General features: G+C 37.7%; 1 protein-coding gene across 2 annotated transcripts in view; it reads right to left on the bottom strand.

Annotated features, from left to right (window-relative positions):
* The window catches only part of CDKAL1 (CDKAL1 threonylcarbamoyladenosine tRNA methylthiotransferase), a gene marked incomplete at its 3' end in the record, with an annotated part of 657,220 nt that overhangs the window by 470,706 nt on the left and 169,671 nt on the right, over positions 1 to 16,843 (bottom strand). For both annotated transcript variants that reach the window (XM_082848483.1, XM_082848484.1), the window contains exon 7: positions 1,127 to 1,175. In XM_082848483.1, the coding sequence (XP_082704609.1) occupies positions 1,127 to 1,175 (49 nt within the window). The remainder of the gene's footprint in view (positions 1 to 1,126; positions 1,176 to 16,843) is intronic.

Consider the following 16,843-nt stretch of genomic DNA (forward strand, 5'->3'; position numbering starts at 1 on the left):
CTACCTGTGTGCCCCTATGTCACAACTTCCTCTTCTAAAAAATGAGGAAAACAGAGGAGGTACCCACTGTACTTCACAGTACTGTTGTAAAATTAAATGACTTACTCCATGCTTAGCATAGTGCCTGTCACACTGTAAGTGCACAATAAATGCTAGTAGTGATACTTCTAGACCTTACAAGATGGGGTTGAGGTATAGTTTGAAAAACAATATTCAAAGTTATCACTGCTACAAATTTTTAATCGTGACATTTCATTTTATTTCAGGATTTCAAGGAAGACTAAGGTATAGTCTAAAATTCTCATATTCTGTGGTCACCTAATAAATTAAAGACTCAAAATGTGCAAGGTATGTAAGGCATGTGGAAGGTAGTAAATACAAGCTAGCAGGAAAAGTATGTGGTTAAAAATCTCAATTTGATGGAAGTAGACTGTTTTTTTTTAAACACAAACTCCCATTTATTAAAAAAAAAGGTAAAAATTTTAAGTGAGAACCTCAATTCACTTAATATTTTAATATCATATTATCAGTTTTCATTTGTACTAATCTAACAGAAGAAAAGTAGACTATATTTACAAATTAATCCACAGAATTAAGAATGGTTTATTCCTCAGTGGCTTCAATAAGAATCTGTTTCAAAGAACACTGGCTAATAAAACAATCAAAGCATAATTCTATTTTCTGTAACTACAAAAATTATACATAGAAGAGGAATCAAAACTGAATACTACTTTTAAAACACTTTCAGAAGGGATAACTACAGCTAATTATGTGCTATAAAAACAAGCAAATAATGTCAATTATATCTCAATAAAACTGAAAATAAAGCTGTTTCCTTATTTTAAAATTAAATTCTGTCTTCCTGATCTCAGGTTCAAATTAAATCTATTTTACGCTAAAATAAAAATAAGATTTTTTAAAAAGACTATACCTGACATTTATAAGCCAACCAAATATATGCCTCCTATATTGGATTGGCCAATGCACAAAGCAGTCAAGGACAAAATTTTATGATTTTTGTCCAACAATAACTTCCATAAAAATGCTTAACAATATTAACTAAGTAGTATTTTATAATACAGTTCAAATAATATATACATGTGCTTATCTGACTTTCAACAATTACCTTTAATTGTTTCCTCCACAACTTCTACCACACGATCTATCTGTTGAACCTAAAAAGAAAACAAACTGTTAGACAAGCAATTTACATGCAGAAGAAACAGCAATTTTTGTTTATCATAACACATTTCGAAGCACACAAATGCAAGTTTTCTTTAATGCATTTGGAGATATTATAAGAAATACTCCATATTGTTTTGTGTTACAATGAAGTATGAAATTATCACTCTCCTGTCCTCCAATTATAATTGAAGAAATCATATTACATTTAAATAAACTTGCCTGGAGTTCTATTAGGATAGCCTATCAACATAAACTCAACACATCCTGAGATATAAATTGCAGTTTAATTAAAACATGTATCTTCACACAGAGCTTCAAGGAAAATAGCATAATATGACAACCTACACAAAAGGATACATGCTGGTATTAAGAAGATCTACTCCAAATTTTATGCTTTATTATTTTAACACTGAAACCCCTTTTAATGAATTTCTACCATGTGCCAGGTACCCCGCTCAGGTCCGTGGAATACAAAATCAAATAACAGCTCCTGCCCTAGACACAAGTGACTAAGGAAGATTTCCCAGGGTACCATGGGAACACAAAGGGAAGATAATAAAACACATCTGAGTAATCCAGCAATGCTCCTCAGGGAACCAGAGGTGGCTCTTGAGGGATAAAAAGGATTCAGATAGGAGAAGCCCACTAAGGGAATTCAGTTAGAGTGGCTACAGTTTGGAAGGAAAATGAAAAAAGCAAAGATTGTAGCCCAAGAAGCTAGAGGAAGGAGAGCAAGACAGGTAACAAAAGGTCATAAGTTGATATTTCTTCTACATTTAAAATCCTCAAAATCATTATTGTTTTATCACAAAATAGAAATATAAAAAGGAAATAAAGTAACTCATAACACTTTCCACTCCTCAGATGAAATCACTCATAACAGTTTGATGAGTAGATACCAAGTGTTAAACATTTACACATAATTCTGTTCTGTAGCGTTTTCTTCCATAACAAATTATTAGATAGACAGATAACAGATAAAATAACAGACCTCAGCTTGATTTGTTTTTCTATACATCATCAATACATCTAGGTCTACTTCATTCATTTTACTAGCTGCCTACTCTCTCACATATGGATATAACATAATGCATTCATACAGTTCAGTAGCGATGAATTCCCCTACTGATGAGCATTTTTGTCACTCCTAATCGTTCATTATTATACAATGATGTTGCAATGAACTCAACTGAGACAAGAAGAACCTTTTAAAAACACTTTATTTAAAATGCAATGTCACATCTCTTTGAAATATTCTTTTGGCCTCAGTGCCTTATAGGAAATAAGGGAAGACTTGACAGAACACACTTGAAGCCAGCTCTGCCTGTGACCACTCAGCCCAGCATGATGGTAGTAGTAACAGTAATTACTGAGAAATTGTCAAAGGCAAAGTAAATCTCAGAGAAAGTAAGATACTTAGTCCTAAACAAACCTACCTAACTGGAGATGGATGTGTCCACCTAGAACCACTGGAACCATTAAGTTCTGGTTTTATTAAGAGAATCCACATGGCTTCCTTATAGAATGTGATCAAACCCAGGATAACAGAGAGTTCAGAGAGGAAGAAGTAGCCAGCAGTGTCAAATGCTTCAGAGATGACAAGTAACATAAAGACTAAAATGGGTATACCTGGTTTAACAATAAGGGGGGTCAATGAACCCAGTTCGGTAGTAATGAATCATAAATAAGAAAATGGTGACAGCTCATACAGACAACTCTTACAGAAAGCTGCGTAGAAAAAAGAGAAAGAGGACTCCTGATAGCTAAAAAAAAAAAAAAAAAAAAAATTGAGTATCCATGTGTTAGTACATTTAATTCTTTCTTTCCTTCCTTCCTTTCTTTTTTAAAGTTTACATGCTGAGGAGAGAAAGGCCATAGATAAAAAGGAATTGAAGATAGAAGAAAAAATTGTTGGAGCTAGGTCCTTCAGGAAGTAGAGAGGGTAAGATCCAAAACACAGGTAGTAGAGACACAAGCCAGAATGGGAGAGGGGCCAAGTCATCTTCTGAGACAAGGGGTTAGGAGGGGAGCCTGAAAACAGATGCTATTACTCTTGTAGAAGTCAAAGAGGATATTAAACAAGATTCCCATCTGTTGGCCTCAATTTTCTCAGTGAAATAAGAAGCAAGTTCATCTGCTATGAGTGAGCAAGCATACTGTTAAATAAGAACAGAGTGGATGTTTAAAATACCTGTTAAAAGTTTAATACCTGGTTAAAAACAAAGAGAGAGAGAGAAGACTGGAAACACATAAAAATTGCTACGGTATTGAGATACCAGTTGAAACTAGATACCATGAACTTTTAACAATGACTCCATGTATAGCTGTCATTTTCCTCAGGGCCCAGCAGATCTTATGTAGGAACGAAACAGTCAAATGGACTGACCCAAGGTTTGTTCGTTCCATCATTTATTCATTCACTCATCATTTGTTAAACATCTAACAAGTGCCAGGAAGGTTCAAAAGTCTGGGGAAATAGCACAGAGATTTACAGGACAGATGTGAAGGATATGGAAAAAAGGAAACTATGCTGGATAACATGAAACTTTAAGTATAGGTTAGATAGATAAAGAAGAAGCAGAACCAGAAAGGAGAAATAAAGTGGCTGGGGGTTGAAGGAAGGAAGGAAGGAATGAAAGGAAAGGGAGGGTGGGAAAGAGGAGCGAGGATGGAGAGAGATAAAGGAGAAAAGAGAATAGGAGGTTATAACCGAGTACAGGTATAGGTATTTAGTATTTTTGAAGAACAGCAAGGTCCACGATCTAGTCATGAGAACAATTTGCTGAAAGAGTTTGATAAAGGTGATAACCACTGGAGTTGAGAAGTAAGGAAATAAGGTTAGAGTGTTGGTGAGACATTCCATATGGACACTCAGATTGCCCACGATATTAGAAATACAGGTAGGATAAGGAAGGAAGAGTTGATCAAATTTCCCAGTGAATGTAGGTGAATGACCAACATATCAGTTGAGGAAAAGACAGAATAAAAGAAGTACAATATAAAATAATTCAATAATGGAACCAAAACAAAAATGCTTTCCTATGCAGTTGGAGACATCACAGTTTAAAGGGAGTATTGCACCCAATCTCGTAGCACATGGACTGAATAAGAAGCGGGTTCCCTGGAGAAAAGTCAGAATAACATGTGGAGGGAGGAGTTAACAGGTTAAAAAGTTGCGGGTAAGTTAAAACTGTAAAATTCTTGGAAGAAAACAAAGCCATAAATCTAGGTGAATCTTGTATTAGACAATAGTTTCTTACTATTACATCAAAAGAATGAGTGATAAAAAAGGCAAACTGAACATCATCAAAATTAAAACCTCTTGGTACATCAAAGGACACTACTAGGAAAATAACAAGACAACATAGAAAATGGGAGAAAATTTTTGCAAATCATATACCTGATAAGAGACCTGAATCTAGAATATATAAAGCGCTACTTGAACTCAATAAAAAGACAAATAAGCCATTTAAAAATGGGCAAAAGATCTGACTAGACACTTCTCCAAGAAAGATATACAAATGGCCAATAAGCACATGAAAATATGTTCAACATCATTAACCAACCAATAAATGCAAATCAAAACCACAATGGAGGAAGTGGGCAGTTACTGTTTAACATGCATAGGTTTTCAGTTTGGAAAGATGAAAATGTTCTGGAGATGGATGCTGGTGATGGTTCCACAGCAGAGTGAATGTATTTAACGCCACTGAACTATGCACTTAAAATTGATTAAGATAGTAGACTTTATGTTGTGTATATTTTACCATAATAAGATACTACTTCATACCCACTAGGATGGCTATAATCAAAAGGACAGACAGTAACAAATGTGGGCAAGGATATAGAGAAATTGGAACCCACGTCACACATCGCTAGTGGGAATGCAATAAAATGGGGCTGCTCCTTTGGAAACCAGGCTGGCAGATCCTCAAACCATTAAACCATATCATCCAGCAACTCCAATCCTAGTTGGATACCCGAGAGAAATGCAAACGTATGCCCAGACAAAACTGGTACACAAACAGTCACAGCATTATTCATAATATGCAAAAGGCAGAAACAACCTAAGTCCCATCTACTGATGAACAGATAAACAAAAGGTGGTACATGTCCATACAACAAAGTGCCACTGAACCATAAAGGGAAATGAAGTATTAATAATGTTAAAACATTATGTTAAAGGCCAGAGGAAAAAACCAATCAACATATTGTCTGATTCCATGCATATGAAATGACCATAATAGGGAAATTTTCAGAGGCAAAGTAGATTAGTGATTACCTATGGACGGGTGGTGAAAGAAATGAGAGGGACTGCTAAGGAGTACTGTGTTTCTTTTGGGAGTGATGAAAATATTACAAAATTGACTGTGGTGATGGTCGCATAACTCTGTGAATATACTAAAAACCACTGAATTACACAACTTAAATGGGAGAATAGCGTGGTGTTTGAATTATATGTCAGAAGGGCTGTTATTACTGCCACCATCCCCCCCAAAAAAAGGTTGAGGGTGGTCAAATGTTCTAATGTCAAGGTCATGAAACTCAAGAAAAAACTGAGGAAATGTTCCAGTTAAAGGAGACTTAAGAGACCTGACAACTGAATGTAACTTTGGGTCTAGATCTGGGATTTTTCTCTTCCTATAAGGGACATTGGAACAATTAACAAGATCTGAATAAGGTCTGCACACTAACTGATAGTATTTTAACAATGTTAAATTCCTGATTTTTATAATTAGACTATAGTGATATGAGAATAGCCTTGTTTTTTAAATATAAGGACATTTAGAAGTAAAGAGGCATCATTTACATCTTGCTCTCAAAAGGATCAGGAAAATGTCTATATATAAAAACAATAAGTAAATTTGGTAAAATATTACCATTCGGGGAATCTGGGTAAATGGTATATGTTAATTCTTTATTTTCACCACTTTTCTGTGAGTGTGAAATTATGTCAAAATAAAACTTTAGGGCTTCCCTGGTGGCGCAGTGGTTGAGAGTCCGCCTGCCGATGCAGGGGACACGGGTTCGTGCCCCGGTCTGGGAGGATCCCACATGCCGCGCGGAGCGGCTGGGCCCGTGAGCCATGGCCGCTGAGCCTGCACGTCCGGAGCCTGTGCTCCGCAACAGGAGAGGCCACAGCAGTGAGAGGCCCGCATACCGCAAAAATAAATAAATAAATAAATAAATAAATAAAACCTAAAGTGTGTGCATGGGTGTGGGTGTTGAAGAGATGAAGATTTTCTTTTACCCTAATGGTCACACAGAATTGACGTGAATGCATCAATTCTGAAATGCGTCAAGCTGAAAATATATCCTCTGACTTTGAAAAAGTACTTGATTATCACATTCACTTTTAAGGCAGAAAAATAGATATTGCCTACTCCCGATCAGTAATCGCTGGGTGGTATGGGGGGAATCCAGGACTTCAAAAGGAAGGCTCTACCAAACTTTAAGAAAAAGAGAAAAAAGCATTTGATTACAAAAAGCAGGGGGGAAGTTCATTAAATGCTTTAAAGAAAATGTTGTGTCACTTCCATTTCTAGTAAGGAGGATACTGGAGGAAGCAGTGGGAGGAAAAAAAGAAAGAAGAGGAGACTGAAGAAAGAGAGAGAAGAGTCAGGGGAGGGGGAATTAAGTGGAAGAGGGAGAGGCTGGGAGGCAAAAAGAACAGGGTGGGAGGCAGTGAGAGAAGAAAAAGCAGTCCTGAGTGAGAACAAACTCAAGATTCACATACAGTAATGAGGAATATATTGAATTCATTCTGGGAAGAAAAGGAAAGCTGTTCTTAATTAACACTATAAATTGTAGCCCTGAATACACAAGAGCTTAGTCTCTGGCATATAATTCAAATAAAATAAATAGAACAGTATCTTGTGTCCTTCAGGCACTTAGTTACAACCATACAGGAAAAAAAAAGACATGCGGTATGTTCTATTACAGACTCCATATGATCTTGACAATGAAGAAAGGAGTTGGTGAATAAACAATTCATAAATAACATTAATGAGTCATTCTGCTGCAGAACTTTTAAAAGAAACCCATAAAAATATTTTATTCAGCTATTATGAACTACTCCAAATTTATAACTCAACATATATTGAAGAAACAAACCTATACAAAGCCACCTAAAGCAAATAAAAGAGCTATTCTGAAGTTTCCTAATTGTTTCGAGCAGTGCTCTCCAACAGAACTTTCTACAAGGACGGAAATGTTTACACACTGGGCTGTCCAACATGGTAGTCACTAGCCACATGTAGTTACTGCGTACTGGAAACACAGCTAACTGTGACTGAGGAACTGAATTTTGATTTTAATTCACTTAAATATTCACCTGTGGCTTTTGGCAACCACACTGGAAAGTGCAGGTTTAGAGTATGGCTAAGACAGCTACCCAGTTTGCGGTGACGTGTTAAGGAAGCCCTAGGCAACTAACACACACCTCAAACACAATTTTGCCAACTAGGCTAAAATAAAAGAGTCGTCAGAGAACAGGCTAATACTGTCCTGCAGTCAGAAGTTCAGCTTTCATATGCACTTGAAGTATCTTTTTTTCTGAACAGCCAGCAGCTAGATAAGTTGCAACCAGACTACTGATGACACCGTTGATAGTTAACATTTCTTGAGCAATTACCACGTCCCAGGCTCCGTGCTAACACACCACATGCACCATCACTTTTAATCCTCAGAACATCCCTCAGCAGTAGACACTTCCTGTTATTTCCTAGGCTGAGGGAACTAAGGCACGAAGGTATCCTGCTAAATTCTAGCCAAGTGGTCTTAGTATATCTTATCTAGGAATGGCACATAAGGGGCACGTTTTGTGAATTTCCCTTTTCCTTTACACACCGAGGTCATTACTAACTGATCACAAAACAATATCCAACTGAACTTGGACTTTCAAGTTAACCAGGCAACAACTATTCCCCCAAACGCTCACCCACCAATCACCTCTGCCGTGCATGCATTCACTTGACAAATATCTATTAAGCACCAACCAAGCACTATGACTGTTCTAGGAACGGGGGATCTAATGGTGAAAATACCAAGTCCCCGCTTCACGGGCCTTACATTCTATTTGGAGGAGACAAACAGGTAAACAACGGAAAATGTTCATTTCCTATCATGATAGATGCTATGAAGAAAATAAAATCTGGGAGTGGCTGGAGGAGAAGAGGGCAATTTTGCTACAGTGGTCCAGGTCAACCTCTGGACAGGCAGCATTGATGCTGGGACGTGAACCATAAGGCAGAAGCACCAACGTGAACGTCCAGGGGGAAGAGCACATACAGGGGTTGAGAGACAGAAGTGATGGCGAATGAGGGCCATCGTGGTAGGAGATGAGGTCAGATAATCAGGGAAGAAAGGCTATGTGAGACCTTGTAGCTCATGTTGTGCCGGTTACACTTTATATTCTACCTGCGAAAGGAAGTGTGATTGGAGGGTTAACTGAACGATCTCAGTAGCATCGCTCAGGCTAATTCTATCAAAAATGTGCAAAGAGCACTCTCTAGCCACGTTTCTCTATTACCTGGTGTGAGGCTTTTTATACTTGCATGAATCTGGCTGGGGTTTTACTACCTCTTGATCTTATCCCAAGACACTTCAAATCCTTTCAAGAGTAACAAAGGTTAATAAATTATAGATACACATCAACATAGATACAGAGGAACTCTCTCATTAGCTCTCTTAATTTTGATTGTACATAAATAAAGTAGGACAACCTGTCATTTCATTCTAATTAAGAAATATCAGACCAACACTTTAAAACCACCTAAAAACTCTATCAACCTTTAAAAGAAAAATATGCCTCTCTTTCTATCTCTGTTAAGAACTATACTATAAAAAGCCTTTTCCATTAAATGCATGTTCAGATTTTTCACTTTTACCATAATGGGAGCTTGATCCCATAATCAGCATTTGACAGGTTAAAGTTCAATACTGACTTCATGGTAAAAAATATTTTTCTCTCTAAAAAATTTGCCTTCAAGCTGTTAAGGGAAGTCCCTACCTCTATAAATGGTATTGGAAGAGCTCAATTTCCAAATCTCTTAAATTTGGAGAAGTCCAGAGCAGGCACTAGCTAACTCTGCTGGAAGACAGATTTCTTGAATTCACAAGCCCATGAACAAGTTTACTAATGTTACACAAAAGAGCATTTGATGCTACATGTGGTTTAACTTTTTCAAAAAAACTTTCTCATCTGCCAGTACAGTTTCATCTTCTTTCACCTCTTCATTGAGAAAAATTCTTCCCCAGCAGTACAAATAGCCCTTTCATCAAAAGTTATATGACAGCACATTCCACACACCACTAAAAGCATATTTTCTACCTGAATGGTACCAGTGAGTGACGAACACTGAGTAAGAGATAAAAATTACTAAGTGAAAGATGAGGCCAGGCTAGATGGATGCCAGCAAAATGGGGATCAGTACCAGGAACTTTTCCCCCTTAAATCCAATTAAAATACCTATAAAACTTTCTCACAGGGGTTGGCGGGGGGGATCTTTAAGAAACTAAAATCAACATGCTAAATTCAATTACATAGAGAAACATTCTTTGGGACATTAGAATATTATAGCCATATTAAATAACAGGACATGTTATAAAGTAAAAAATTATACATAAAGTAATACTAAAGTTGAAAACAGTAGTACTAGAATAAAACAGAAATACACATTAGGGATGTAAAACATCAACTAATAAACAATGTTGCATGTAGTAGGCAGAATAATGGTCTCTCAAAGATGTTCAAGTCATGATCCCAGAACCAGAGAGTAAATTACCTTCCATGGCAAATGGACTTTGCAGGTGTGATTAAGATTAAACACCTTGAGATGATGAGATTAACCTGGATTATCCTTAAAAGCTGAGGATCTTTCCCATCTCCGGATAGAGAGAGAGATCAAGATAGAAGAAGGGTCAGAGAGAGATGGCATTGCATTGCTGGTCTTAAAGATGGAAGAAGGGGGCCACAAGTCAAGGAATGTGGTGGCCTCTAAAAGCTGGAAAGGGCAAGGAAGAAGACTCCCCTAGAGCCTCCAGAAAAGGATGCAGCCCTGTCAACACCTTGATTTTAGCCCAGTAAAACCCATGCCCAACTTATCTCCAGAATCGTAAGAGAATAAATGCGTGTTGTTTTAACCAACCACGTTTCTGGTAATTTGTTATGGGACATGTGAAACTCATACATTAATTAAGAAACAAACATGATAAGAGCACCATCAAAGAGGGAAGGGAAATTTTAAAAATAAATGCTGCTGGAACTGAGAACAATATGGAAAAAAATAAATGCATACTTCATATTTAACAAATATTCACTCAATAAGTATTTACTGAGCCAGACACTGTAGTAAGTACAGAAACTAATGTAAAATATGTAAAGCTGGGCTTCCCTGGTGGCACAGTGGTTGAGAGTCCGCCTGCCGATGCAGGGGACACGGGTTCGTGCCCCGGTCCGGGAGGATCCCACATGCCGCGCGGAGCGGCTGGGCCCGTGAGCCATGGCCGCTGAGCCTGCGCGTCCGGAGCCTGTGCTCCACAGCGGGAGAGGCCACAGCAGTGAGAGGCCCGCGCACCGCAAAAACAACAAAAAGTAAATCTGTAAAATAATAGCAAACAGAATCCCTGGCTTTGTGGAGCTTGTAAGTGTCCACCACAGTAAACTGCAGACAGAGCGAAGAGCTGAACAAATCCTTTCCATAATTAAAAAAAAAAAAAAGGTCTAAAAGAAAAAGAAAAAATATATACTTTATCAGACCTGTTCCTCGATCCTGGAAACGTAAATTTTAAGTTTTGAAACCACAGGAGAAATTACCCACTCATTCCCCTCTCCCTCAAATTCCAAGTTTCTAATATATCAAAATTTTAAAAGGCAATGAAAAATAATGATAAAGAGACACACAAATTTTCCCAAGTTAAAATAGATTCCCTGCTGTTGAGTTGTAGGAGTCCTTTAGATATTCTGGTATAAACCCTTTAGGAGATATGTGTTTTGGAAATGTTTTCTCCCAATCCCTGGCTTATCTTTTCATCTTAACAGTATCTTTGGGGGAGCCAAAGGAATTAATTTTGATGAAGTCCAATTTATCAATTTCTTTTCTTCTGTGTCCTAAGAAATAGCTGTATGTGGCTACCTAAGAAACAGTTTCCTAACTTAAGGTCACCAAAAAAGAGGGGAAGGTGATAAAACTTTATCAAAGATATATGGATATTAAACTATCACAGAAAATATGCTCAACATCATTAGCCAACAGAGAAAACAAATTAAAACCACAATGAGATACTACTCATTCCTAGCACAACAGCTAAAATTAAACTGCGAGTACCAAGCTTTGGTCAAGATGTGAAGCAAATGAACTGCTGGTGGAAATGCAAAATAGTATAGCTGTTTTGGAAAACACTTTGGCAATTTTTAAAAGGCTGAGCAGATGCTGACCATATGACCAAGCAATACCATTCCTAGGTATTCACCCAAGAGAATGCAAACATAATTCACACAAAGACCTGTGCACGAATGTTTACAGCAGCTTTATTCTTCATAGCCCCAAACTGGAAACAACACAACTTTCCATCAACTTGCTAAATGTATAGACAAACTGTGATCCATCCATACAGTGAAATAATTCCATACAATAAAAAGTAACAAACTATTAATAATCACAACAAAATGTAAAATAGATAGCTAGTGGGAAGCAGTCACATAGCACAGGGAAATCAGCTCGGTGCTTTGTGACCAGCTAGAAGGGTGGGATAGAGAGGGTGGGAGGGAGGGAGATGTAAGAGGGAAGAGATATGGGGATATATGTATATGTATAACTGATTCACTTTGTTGTAAAGCAGAAACTAACATACCATTGTAAAGCAATTATACCCCAATAAAGATGTTAAAAAAATAATAATAATCACAACATGTATGAATACTGAATGAATCATGCTAAGTGAAAAAAGAAACAAAGTAACATATACAGGCATACCTCATTCTATTGCACTCCACTTTACAGCACTTTCCAAATACTGAGTTTTTTATAAATTGAAGGTTTGTGGCAACCCTGCATGGAGCAAGTCTATTGGCAGCATTTTTCCAGCAGCATTTGCTCACTTCCTGTCTCTGTGTCACATTTTGGTGATCCTCACAATACTTCAAACTTTTTCATTATTATATTTGTTGTGGTGATGTGTGATAAGTGGTCTTTAATGTCACTACTGTAATTAATTTAGGGCAGCATGAACGGCGCCCACATAAGACAGCAAACTTAATTGATTACTGAAATGACAAAAAAGGATTTAGACTATTACATAAACTTAGTTGACAAAGAAGCAGGATTTGACAGAACTGACTCCAATTTTGAAAGTTCTACTGTGGGTAAAATGCTACCAAATAGTACTGCAGGCTGCAGAGAAACTGTTCATGAAAGGAAGAGTCAGTCGATGCAGCAAACTTCAGTGTTCTCTTATTTTAAGAAACGGCCACAGCCACCCCTCTTCAGTAATCACCACCCTCATCGGTCAGCAGCCATCAACACTAAGGTAAGAGCCTCCACCCCCCAAAAGACTGTGACTCACTGAAGGCTCAGATGATGCTTAGCATTTTTTAATAATAAAGCATTATTTAAAATGAAGGTATGGGGACTTCCCTGCTGGTCCAGTGGTTAAGACTCCATGCTCCCAATGCAGGGGGCCCGGGTTCGATCCCTGGTCAGGGAACTAGATCCCGCACACCCCCATCTAAAGATCCCGCGTGCCGCAACTAAAGATCCCGCATGCCCCAGTGAAGATCCCACTTGCCGCAACTAAGACCCAGCACAGCCAAGTAAATATTTTTTTAAATAAAATAAAATTAAGGTATGAATATATTTTTTAGACATAATGCTATTGCACACTTAAGAGACTACAGTATGGTGTAAACACAACTTTTATATATGCTTGAAAAGCAAAAAGATCATGTGACTTGCTTTACTGTGATGTTTGCTTTATTGCAGTGGTCTGGAACCAAACCCAAAATATTTCTGAGGTATGCCTATAATTCCATTTATTTGACATTCTGAAAAAGGCAAAACTATAGGGACAGAAATCAGAACAGTGGTTTCCGAGGACTGTGTTTACTGTTTGCTGGGGGTGGGAGTTGGGGGAGCTGACCACAGAAGGAGACAAGGGAAATTTCAGGTGCAATGGAAATGTTCTGTACGAAATTCATCAGAGGTGATTTCATTACATGTTAATTATATTTCAATAAATTGTACTTAAAATAACAAAAAAATTAGTATCAATAACATACAAGAAAATAATTAACATATAATGAATAAAGGGCATATAGAAATAACCACTAGATTATACTGCTTCTGACACTTACCTTTTCACACTATCTTACCCCTACCCTCCCTCAGTCTTTCACCCTGTCATGTTGATTCTGACTTAAGCATTTCACTGAATGCAAACTCTTTCTTTCCACCCTATTTATTACTCATCTGCACTACTGCAAGCTACAGCTCTTAAAATTAGCGCCTCCAAATTACACTCAAATCAGGGTGCACTTCTTGCTATTCCTTCTCCCTTCCAGGCACCCTTAAGCACACATGCTTTTCCTTAGATACATTACTGCTTCTGCTCAAAAGCCCTGTTTCCTTTCTCCATTCATCAAACCACTACTCATCCTTTGAAACCCTGGTCAAGAATGGTTTCAACCTCTGTGTGCCCACCAGACTTTATCCCTATGCATATTTATCATGATTATTTGCAGCTCTCCTCAGATTTTACTGTCTTTAAGGACAGACAAGTTTTATTCAGCTCTGTATCTCTAGCAAATAGTTTCATTCCAGGCACACAGCTGTGCTCAGTGTTAACTCTACTAGTAAGATAATTAAATTTTTTTAAAAATGCTAATACAGAGCACTAACTATGTGCCAGGGACCATGCTAAGCACATCATGTGTATTAAATACTTTAACCCTTCAAAACTCAGAGTTAGGTTCTATTATTATCTCCATTCTATGATGAAGAAACTGAGGCACAGAGAGGTTAAGTAACTTGTACAAGGTCACACAGCTAATAAGTGGTGGAGCAGGGATATGAACCTGTGTAACCTAGCTCCTAAATCCATGCTCTTCCTAGTATGCTAGACTACCTTTTTATAATTCAGTAGGTGAAAAATGTATACACATATAGATAAAATTAGAGGAAGCCATGAAAAAGTAAAAACAACAGATCTAGGAAGGTAAAAAAATGAATGGGCTTTTAAATCTACATGTCATTCTGTTACAATACTGCCATTTTGATAATTAAAGGTAAAAAAAATGGAATATGACAAGAAGAAATACCAGAAGACATGAAGTAGAGACAAATAGGAGAAGGACAGTTTCTAAAATTTTGCCCTCAATATCGATGCCACCATTACCGTGACATTATTCCATTTCATGAATTTATTTACCTTCTGGAATACAGTAATATGATAGAAATGTTCTAAAACGTATCCTCTTTCAAATGCTGCTTTATTTATACACATAATTTTCAAAATTAACATTCACGTATGAAAGAGCCATCATGCTGTCTGACTTTTCAGGATTAGAGCAGCCTGCCTGAAAAGATGTTTAAACCACTGCAGATCAACCTGGTAAGAGTCTCTGAGATAAGTGGACACCTGCGTTAAACCACACTTTTGTTCAGCTGTCCAAAGGAAATATGCATCTGCCTGCAGGGCTCACAGCTGGCACATCAGGAAGTTCTGTCATATACAAATTTTCAGCATCTAACTGTATTCTGCTTTGAATTGCATGTTTTAAAAATGTTTTTAAATGTTACAACCTGTTTATTAATTCACAGTTTATTTAGGATTTCTAGAGATATTATACAAAGATAAGCCTAATGAATCAATGCCAAGACCAATTTCAGATACAGTCTTTATTAGCTCAGAAAACCTACACAAAATGTACAATTCTGTAAACATGCTTTCCTGTAACAGAATAAAAACCAACCTTCCTAATAAATGTCATGCCTATCAATAATGACTACTATAAGAACTGAGAAATAACACTACCTTAAGCAGAACTCAAGCAAATAAATACTATTTCAGCCATCTATTCCTAACACAACTCCCAGTTGATGGACACAAAGTGTATTTCCATCTGAACCTTACAGAGAAATTCCCAACTAATCAATCTCCCCATCATCTAGGGACCCATCCCACCACACTCTCCAGAAGGTTGAAGATGTTCTAGGCTCAAATCAGATTTCTCTCCCCAAGAACTAGAATGCAAGCTCTATGGGGACAGGGATCTTTGGTGATTTTATATACCGCTGCATTCCTAGCACCTAGAACAGTAGCTAGCACTTAGTAGGCACTCAGTAAGTACTAGCTGAATAGAAAAAAGCAATAATGTGGCAGCCCTGGGATTTAAAGCCTGGCTTTCTGAGCTCTGAAGTCTATTATTCTTTTTTGCTACCAGACTTTAAAACAGAACATCCTTTCTGGTTGACTATGCTATAAGAAACTTTCCTGCCAAAAAACAAACTAGAGAGAAGAAAAGTAGCATTCAATAGGTACAGTCACAACATCTTGGAACTACCTACAGCTAGACACAGAGTAACCAATGTAAACAAGTAAGAGCAGTGATTTAAAAAAAAAAGTGACATTGCATGAAAACTGCTTCCAAGGTGAACAGTTAACCATAAGTATTTGTCAAAAGAGAAATGAAGGGACTTCCCTGGTGGTGCAGTGGTTAAGAATCCACCTGCCAATATAGGGGACACGGATTTGAGCCCTGGTCCGGGAAGATCCCACATGCCGTGGAGCACCTAAGCCCGTGCACCACAACTACTGACCCTGTGCTCTAGAGCCCGCAAGCCGCAACTAGAGAAAGCCTGCACACAGTAATGAAGACCCAACGCAGCCAAAAATAAGTGAATGAATGAATGAATGAATGTTATTTGAAAAAAAGAGAGAAATGAAAATTTTCACTGTAAGGTGAAATGTTTCAAGATCCCATAAAAATGAAAAAGATCTTGATTCTGCACTGATTACCTATAAATTCATGTTTTTATACATTTATATTCTAGATATAAACTTCATTTAATCATGCTAGGGAAAACGTTTTGGTTAAAAAAAGGTCTTTCTATCCAACACATATACGTTTTCAAATCTGTTCTTTCTCCTCTCCTGCTATAAAAAAAAACCCGGATGGGAGAAGCCTACAGATTACTGCCACCAAAGCCAGTTCTTCTGGACCCAGAGGTTGATAGGTATTACTTCTGGTTGATATTCTGTTATTTTCTTTCTCCGTTCCACCACACAGATAATATTAATCACAACTAGATTCAGGAGACATTACGACAGATGATAATATAAAGCCCAGGAGTCAAATCACCAATTACTAAGTGCCCTCACCACACTGCTCTCTCTGATTATGGAAACAAATTAACTGTCCCATTTCTAAAGGTTGATATGGGTGGAAATTAACGTTATGATGGTAACAAATATCATTCTTACTTATTAAACATCTTCTTAAATGCTTACTCCAGGAGCACCTGCAAACATGGGACAGACTTGTCTTTTTTTTTTTTGCGGTACGCGGGCCTCTCACTGCCGCGGCCTCTCACTGCCGCGGCCTCTCCCGTTGTGGAGCACAGGCTCCGGACGCGCAGGCTCAGCGGCCATGGCCCACGGG

The sequence above is a fragment of the Leucopleurus acutus genome (assembly GCF_964270905.1).
Source record: "Leucopleurus acutus genome assembly, chromosome: 10".
Lineage (NCBI taxonomy): Eukaryota > Metazoa > Chordata > Mammalia > Artiodactyla > Delphinidae > Leucopleurus > Leucopleurus acutus.